Here is a 9238-nt window from a genome sequence, read left to right on the forward strand (position 1 = left end):
ATGATCATCATGACTAATCTGAGAACTCATGGTTTGAACTACTACCTGCGTAGAGCTGATAGGCTGCAAGTGAAGCTGAACTCTACCGGAAGGATCCTCACTCTCGGACGAAATACCAATAGCACTATATGGATGGCATGGCCTCTTACCGCACCTCCATAAGTCTCAATACATACTTTCTCTATGGCTCTTGAACGACCAACAATCTGAGAGAAGGAAAACCCAACTGCCATCAAGTGCTCTGGCACCAAACGGAGTGGCAATGTCGATCCTCTAATAGATCTATGCACCATACCCTGCCCAAAGAGATATAACATCGAAGAATGCCTGACCCACTCGAGATCCAATCTCATACTCCGAAACTGGTAAAGAACCCTGATGAACACCAACGAATCCAACTCTGGCCTGAGAACTGCTCGATGAATCGAATGTCATCCATGACTAGGAGGGGAGGAATCTGCAACATGACTCGGTTCCCCGATGATAAACCTCGAAGGACGGAAGTAGTCATGAGCTTTACTAGAGCTTGAGCTGGCCCTCAATCCTTTGGCTGACACTATAGATCTTCAATATCCATCTTTGACTCTTTTGTCCGACGCTGCGCTGAAGCTCATAAAACACGTGTCGAAGTCTCGTCCGCATCTATCGACCATCTTGCATTGCCCATTTGGGGACGGAATAGAGTCAAAGAATGTGTTAAAGGTTCATAGCAATGCGGATGCACGACGTGTCCAGAGATGAGTTTCCTAAGAATGTCCCTGTAGCCTCCTCTCCCGAAGATAGGTTACGGATGTCTCCGCACCGATCCGCCGGACTCTACTCAACACTTAGCTGTTGTACTAATACACCGGTCACTTGGCTCTGATACCAATTTGTCACAACCCAATTTCTCAGATCACGATGGCGCCCACTATAACTCACTAATAGGCAAGCCAAACCCATAGCCCGGAACGGCTAATAACGAGCTACCTATCTAGATAAAGGCAAAAATATGGAAAATATGAAATAAGCGATCAAATACATAATATAGTCCCTAAACTTTGTGGTATCAATACTAGAGCTTCTACATAACAAGATTTCAAAGTGAAGTACAAATAAATACACTGATACAACTTATCTCCGAATACAACATCGAGATTAGTCTGGTACATAAGAGAGATAAGTACTACTCCGAACGTCAGGACCACATTCTAAGTCTCCGAACCATGGCTGCGCCGCACGACACACACATCAACGGCGATAACCCGTACTATGATCTGTAGGCTGCAGAAGTGTAGTATGAGTACCAAACACGTGGTACTCAGTAGGCAACTGTCGACTGAGCTCCAAAGATAAAACAAATATTTACAACATATAAACATAATGAAAAACTACACCCAAATGTCCAACAACCATATAAGACAACCAATGAGATAATCAGGATAAACTATCCTATTCATGTCCAAGAGACTAACATATCAAGGCTAAGGAAGTAGTAAGAATGCGCTATCTTATTCCAGCCATTCTTAGGAATCTCAACACTATACTGTATACTGTTGGCCATTATACAAGTAAGAGCGGAAGGGATATATATATATATATATATATATATATATATATGTATGTATGTATGTATGTATACAAGGCCAAAGAATGAATATACAATCTAAATAAATGAAAGGAAAGGATATATGGTAACACTATAGCTACATATAGTTAAGTATGCATATATACATATATAAACATGGTCTACTCGAAGTGTAGCTTAAATCATTAGACTAGTTATTTAAGACCTCGTAACCATAGTAGGAGCTAGTGCAAAAATACTTAGGGTTCTAATCTATATTTCAAATCATCAAATGATCACACATAATGATATAATCGTAAGATAGAAGAGGCCAGAATCATACCTCAAGTCTCGATACCGAATCAATGACCATCCTGTCATAAACTAGCCATAACTATGATCATAACAATGATGACAACAATATCAATAATCACGCGAGTAACCGGCTAGTTCGGACAACCAAATACCTAGCTGAGACTATTATGTAACCCCCCTAACCTAGGCTCAGAAGGTTCAATCAACATACTTTACACCACAAGTCATAGTCATCACCCATACCTATGCAACCCCCTATATGGGCTGATAGATACAGACGGATACTGGTGATCGGCAATGTGCATGCAAGAATGAATGCTACAAAATCCACATTACCATACCGATCCAAGTATCATAATATCATCATCTCAACCATCACTAACATAACTATTGTCGTCATAATCATTCTCTGACCTTGCTGGGTATATATTTATAATCGCCATACATAAGGCTAGTTGGACTCGAACCGGTAGATGTACACATAGGCACATCAATAGAATCATCCTCCGGTTTTACCGGGTATCAATGTCATCACCACAATATCCTCCGGCCTTGTCGGGTATCAATATTATCATCATAATATCCGCCGGCCTTCGGCCTTGCCGGGTATATAAGCATATCATCATAGTCATCCTCTGGCCTTGCCGAGTATATAATCAGTATCATCATAATCATCAGCGCGCGCGCGCGTAGACACACACACACACAATATATATATATATATATATATATATACTAAAATTTGTCATCAGGTTTTTACCAGAAAGTTATATCATCAATCCAGCATGTTCCTCCGTCCCATACCGGAAAGAAGTGTATTTGTATATGATAGGTGTACAAACTCGAGCCGTGGCTAAAAGAGTGTAAATCCGTAAGTTTGTTGCTCGGAGTGAACTTCAGGACTAAATCATTGTAAAAGTGTGGAAAGCGTCGGAATCTCTCACGACTGGAGGAATTTGTTGTATCAAATCATAGATCGAAATCTGTCTCGGTCAAATCTTTAAAGCATTATTATTAATCTCCTTTACATATAAGTTATTCATTTAAGACGGGCAATTATTATTATGAAGAAATTTATTTTAAGGTAGAGAGTGGGCTTCAGCCCTTAATTAGTGACAACAGTAAGAAGATTATAATCTAACTGGAATCGTATCTATCACCGATGCAATGATCATGAATGTACTGAATCTATGCATGCCATCACTAATATTCATACAATGGAACCATACGCATTAATATCGGACTGCGGAGGTAGTGGTATGGACTGCGTACATCTTACCCCCCAGACCCCACTATGTGGGAATATACTGGGTTTGTTGTTATTGTTGTTGTGGAACCATACGCATTAATATACCAATAAACTACCATCACATCCTTTCGGATAAACACTTTTCGGATGGTCAGCTCATATCATAACACGGCCTTGGGCCTAATAATGTGTCCGGAGTAATTATAACATCATAATCACGACCTTTGGTCCACATATATATCCGAAACCTATATCAATATCATATCAATACCTCATTTCATACTTATAAGCCATAACATATTTACGAGGCATAACATCTCCATAAGCCATAAAGCATATCTATAATCATCTCACATTTAGGAGGCATAACATATCAATACACATCTCACATCTAGGAAGCATAATATCAATAAGCATATCTAGGAGGCATAATATCAATAAGCATCTCACATCTAGGAGGCATCTCATATCTATGAGGCACATATCATATCTATAATGCATATCACACCTATAGGCCATATATCATATCTATGCTTGTGCCTATAATGTTAAACATGTCGACAGACCACATAATAAGTCAAGTCCGGAATGCCATAGCATAGCTACAAGCCATCATCATAAGTTATCAAGCCACGAAGTAACCTTATTCCAAAGGCTCAATAGTCTCAACTATGCCTAGCATCACACGGGCTAACACAAGTCTTAGCCTAAGGTGGGTTTGAGGAACTCACTCAATCCTCAATTTTCATAGTTAAGCAATTTATACCCAAACTAGGGTAAGGTATCTAGTTTAACTTCTCGATGTCAAGTAAGCCATAACCCGTTCTAAGATAGGAATTCCGCCTAGAAAAATGAGCAATTAAGTCAATTCCACCCAAATTAAGGTTTCATGATCACCATAATAGCCCAAATAAGGTTACATATACTAACCATGCTTCCAATGCTAAAACCACATCCCAAACCTAGCATTATATCATATCCATTCTACGAATTAGTTCAAACTAGGGAGTAGGCAATAGGATTCAAAAAGGGTAATAAGTATTTCAACTTATGGGTCAAAACCCTCATGTAATCCCCAAAATTCAATATTCAAAACCAAGTCATTCTACCCATAATCAAACTTAACATTCATATTCACACGCAATGTATAACACGCATCATCTTATGGAGAAGAGTAGACAAAAACCTACCTCAAAGCCGAACCGCAAATCCTCAAATCGTTCACCAAATGCTCATCATTTCACAAGCCCAAAATGCCATCACACTATCAAAATCGTAATCTACTCATCAATATGAGAATAACAATACCCATATTGCACTATTGTGCTTCGGGTCCAAAAATGATACCAAAAACTCCAAATGGGTTCCTCTTACGGAAATCACGTTTCCGAGGTCAACCCAACGTTTATACATGATCAAGGAATCATAACCCTAAAAAAATGGGTGAAAACCAAACTAATTTGGGGATAAAATCAAGCCCTCAAGCTATTTGGGATTTTGGGTCAAGAACCAAGAATTCTTAGAAAGGGATGAAATCTTACCTCAAATCGGAAGGTAATCACGAATATAGATGCTAATCAAGCTCCCAAGTCACCCACAAGACTCAATTTTGAGTTATCACACTCATTTTGGGTTTTTGGCTCTCAAGAATGAGTGAGAAATGGCCAAAACGCGGCCTAAGGGATCTTTTTATACCCATGTCAGTTGTTTAGGTGTGGTTATCGCACACCCAGGTGTGCAGTCGCACTACTTGAGTGTAGGAGCAGGTATGACGATCTCCATACTCCTTGGTGCAGTCGCACTACTTGCTGTTAGCTGACAGCTGAAACTTGGAAAATTTTCAAGTTTCTGCCAATGCCTTGAGATTTATTCGGAGTCCGATATACGCAAATGAACTATGTAACCACACTATATTCGACGTTTCGGAAGTAATGGCGAAGTTTGATTTTTCATCCGAGGTAGTTTTGACCAAATGTGGGTCCCACACCCATATTTTCAATTTTTCGACCAATAGTCGAAATGAGCTCGGATGCATTGGGACCCGAACCAAAGGTCTATACAACCTAAAATCGATATTCCGGAGCTGCTGGCGTAGTCAGAATTTGCATTCAAGATTGTTTTTCTGAAGTTTTTGATCGATGGTCATTTGAAACTAGAGAAGACTTCAAAACATGAAATTGGCTCTAAAAATCAAACGAACTGCTCGATAACTGAACAATCAGTTCCAACAATTCATAAATGACTTGAGGCAGCTTTGGATAAGCTCTAATGGCGAAAATATGAAAAATGACCTGGAAGGTCATTACACTCGTAATACTAACCCTCATTATACCCTTTTAAATTATCATCATCAATGATCACCTCATTGTGTCTATATGATTCTCGTCCTCTGTCTCCATCCCTAAGTCCACAAAAGAAGCACTTCTATGCAAGATGGTGACAGGCTATGATTAATAAGATGTGTGCTTTAGACACGAGTGGTACTTGAGAGCTTGTTTCTCTTCCTCCAGGTAAATCAATCGTTGGTTGTCGTTGGATTTATCTCGCCTTGTTGCCAAAGGTACACTCAAATATTTGGGCTTAATTATAGTGATACTCTCTTCTGTGGCGAAAATAACATCTGTTTGTCTTTTGCTATCCATGGCTGTTGTTCGACACTGTCCTTGAGGAGAAAGTTTATGTGGAGCAATCACCTGGTTTGTTGCTCAGGGGGAGTCTAGTCTGGTGTGTCGATTGCATCGATCACTTTATGGTCTAAAACAATCACCCCGGGCCTGGTTTGGAAAGTTTAGCACAGTGATTAAAAAGTTTGGCATGATTCGAAGTAAGGCAGATCACTTTGTATTTTATCGACATTTTGCTCCACATTTATGTATTTATTTGATAGTTTACGCAGATGATATCGTTATTACCGGTAATGATCAAGATGGTATCATTAGTTTGAAGCAAACACCTCTTTCAACATTTCCAAACTAAAGACCTCAGCAGACTGAAGTACTTTTTAGGTATTGAAGTTGCTCAGTCCAGATCATGTATTGTTATTTCGCAACGCAGGTGTATGCTTTAGACGTTCTTGAGAAGATAGGAATGATGGGATGTAAGCCTATTGACACTCCTATGGATCATAATACTAAACTCTTGCCAGGAAATGATCCTGGATGATATAGGCGTCTGTCTAGTTGGTAAGTTGAATTATATTGCAGTGACCAGACCTGACATTTCCTATCTTGTGAGTGTTGTGAGTCAATTTATGGATTCTCCCTGTAATAGTCATTGGGATGCGGTTGCTTGCATTGTGCGATATATTAAATCAACTCCAGGTTAATGACTACTTTCCGAGGGTCGAGGTCATGAGCAAGTCGTTGGATATACAGACGTTGATTAGGCAAGATCACCTTGTGATAGACGTTCTATATTTGGATATTGTGTTTTAGTAGGAGGTAATTTGGTGTCTTGAAAGAATAAGAAATAGAGTGTGGTTGCTCGATCTAGTGCAGAAACAGAATATCGAGCAATGGCGGTAGCCACTTTTGAGCTAGTTTGGATTAAACAGTTGTTGAGAGAGCTAAAATTTGGAGAAATCAGCGAAATGAAACTTTTGTGTGATAACCAAGTGGCTCTTCATATCGCATCAAATCCAGTATTTCATGAGAGGACTAAGCACATTGAGATTAATTGTCACTCTGTGAGAGAGAAGATACTTTTAAGAGATATTGTTACAAAATTTGTAAAATAGAGTGATCAACTTGCAGATATTTTCACCAAGCCCCTCACTGGTCCTCGTATTAGTTACATTTGTAACAAGCTCGGTACATATGACTTGTATGCACCAGCTTTGGGGGTGGGGGTGGGGGTGGTTTTAGAATATGAGTAGAAATGGAATATTATATAGAATCCTACTTGGAAAAGGATTGTAATGTCAGTGTCCTAGTTGGAAAAGGAGTCTAATGTAGTGCCTATAAATGGGATTTCAATGTAATAATTTAAAAACAACAATTCAATAATATTTTCTCTTATATGTCGCACAGCTCTAATTTTATTTTTGGCTCACTGAAAAACTCCTAGATGATGCTGAATGCTTAAAAGAAATTATAGAATCTTTGGTAAGAAGAGCAAGGAGATCTTTTTGCTTTCCTTTGGAATGTAAATATGATCTGCACATCCTTTGTGCAACTGATATATTATGTATGTTACCTTTCTCAAAAAATGAAATAAAATGAAATGCCAAGTATTCATCCAAAAATTGAAGTCACAGAAATAGACAAATTAAAGTAGTGCCTTCAATGTCTAAAGTCCTTTATCTTATCAATTATTTGAAGGACAAAAAATAAATAATTACTCAGGTTAAGTAAAGAATTCTACAAAGAGAAAAAAGAAAGACATGTTTAGTAGCAAAAGCTAATAGTAGATCACATCCAATAAAATCCCTCAAATTTGTTACTCTTTTCATTCTCTCAATGGGTTTCAAAAATTGGTATACGAAGCTCCAGGCAAAACAGAATTAAATACAATTTTAATTAAGGTGTGACAAAGAAGCAAAAATTGTTTTTAATACCCTGGAAAAAATTGTTTTCATCTTTTCTAAGTATTCTGCCACATAAATTTATTTTTCTTTATACTATCTGCTCCATAAACCAGGAGGTCACGGGTTCAAGCCTTGGAAACAGCCTCTGGCAGAAATGCAAGGTAAGGCTGCATACGATACACCCTTGTGGTGGGGCCCTTCCCCGTACACCGCGCATAGCGGTATCTTTATTACTCCGGGCTGCCCTTTTACTATCTGCTCCATAACAGTATGTTTGAAGTCTTTGAATAGGTTCTTGTAAAGAAAAATACGGGTGGTTTTACCATTGACAACCTCCTTGAAGAATGTTTTTTTAAGGAAAAATAGATGTTTCCACTACAATGGTTTGATCAAGAGAAGATGGACGTAATTCTAAGGGTTTGAAAAACATCCATGAAACAGTGCAACTTTATCATTTATTTGGTCCAGTTTATCTGTCTTCCGGGAATTGCCTTAACATTTACCAGAAATTGATTGTAGTATAAAGTTTTAAATTTACGGATCATTTATTGGAAGATAAGTTTACTGTTTGGTACAAAAATATTTTAGAAGTAGAGTTCAAAAGAAGTGTAACATGGTTGTTCGATGTTTTATCACTTATTCAACTTTAGTTTTAGAGACTATTTACTTTTAGTATCTATGTTATGATTATGAATCCTATTCATCCGTAAAAATTGTCGTCATATTTCCTGTGGTTGTTGATATGATTGCTTCTGGCATATTTAAGTAATAAATTCATACATTTGTCGTTGCCTGCACTTATCACTTTGGATTCTTGGGCCCTGCAAAGCTGTTGTTTTGACCTACAGTTTGCACGTCTTTTGCAGGTTGGCAAGGTTTAGATGGGATATTCTATGGCTACCATTAGGGCCCCTTAGGTAAAGCCTGCTTGACTGTTTCCTCATTCTTAATTATGCCTAATGTTGAAACAGTTCTTGAACTTCGAAATTGCAGTGGAGCTGGAGTCTGTATTTATGTAGACTATTTACTAACTGTGTCATCCGAAGAAGTACGGAAACTTAGAGGATATATGTATGCGTATAAAGCCAGGTAAGAGCATAGAGAATGTATGTATGCGGCCTTAAAGCCCGTAAGAGCATTGCCCAAATCGAATTTTAATACTCAGTCTAGTTCCATTATAGTTTTCTCTCTTTATTTTTCTTGGGGTACGATGGCTACTGTAAAGTTCAGTGTTTGAAACGAAGGGGCTGAAGTTAGTGGGCAGAGCTCCTCTAATCCACTCTTCTTTCCCCAAGAAGCGACTTCTATATGTTCATTTGATATATCACTATAAATCTTTGTTCCTAGCACTGATAGAAAAACATTGGTTTTGGTGGAAATTTTTGTTCCTATGCGAGTTTTTGGCTGTTTGAAAATGCTATGAATGCATGTATTGAATGTTTGATAGAGATTAGGTACATGTCATTATGGTTGGCTGCTTACTTTTAAATGTGAGCGTGATTAAGATTAGAGCAAGAAAACTATAAAAGCAAACATATTTCCCGAGTATTATTGCAAACCTTTCGAACACTATTGTGCAGGCAACGAAATTTTATTAAATTAA

At 38.2% G+C, this 9238-nt stretch overlaps 1 protein-coding gene across 2 annotated transcripts in view; it reads left to right on the forward strand.

Moving 5' to 3' along the window:
* The window catches only part of LOC107839005, a 46425-nt gene extending 37401 nt beyond the window's left edge, over window positions 1–9024 (forward strand). Inside the window, exons 6-7 of one of the 2 annotated variants that reach the window (XM_016682332.2) lie at window positions 8502–8552; window positions 8629–9024. In XM_016682332.2, the coding sequence (XP_016537818.1) occupies window positions 8502–8552; window positions 8629–8728 (151 nt within the window). In that variant the 3' untranslated portion in view covers window positions 8729–9024. Of the gene's footprint in view, window positions 1–8501; window positions 8553–8606 lie in introns of both variants that reach the window. The other variant, XM_016682333.2, reaches the window with a different exon arrangement.
* The last annotated feature ends 214 nt before the right edge of the window (window positions 9025–9238 follow it).

Source organism: Capsicum annuum, chromosome 8 (genome assembly GCF_002878395.1).
Source record: "Capsicum annuum cultivar UCD-10X-F1 chromosome 8, UCD10Xv1.1, whole genome shotgun sequence".
Taxonomy (NCBI): Eukaryota; Viridiplantae; Streptophyta; class Magnoliopsida; order Solanales; family Solanaceae; genus Capsicum; species Capsicum annuum.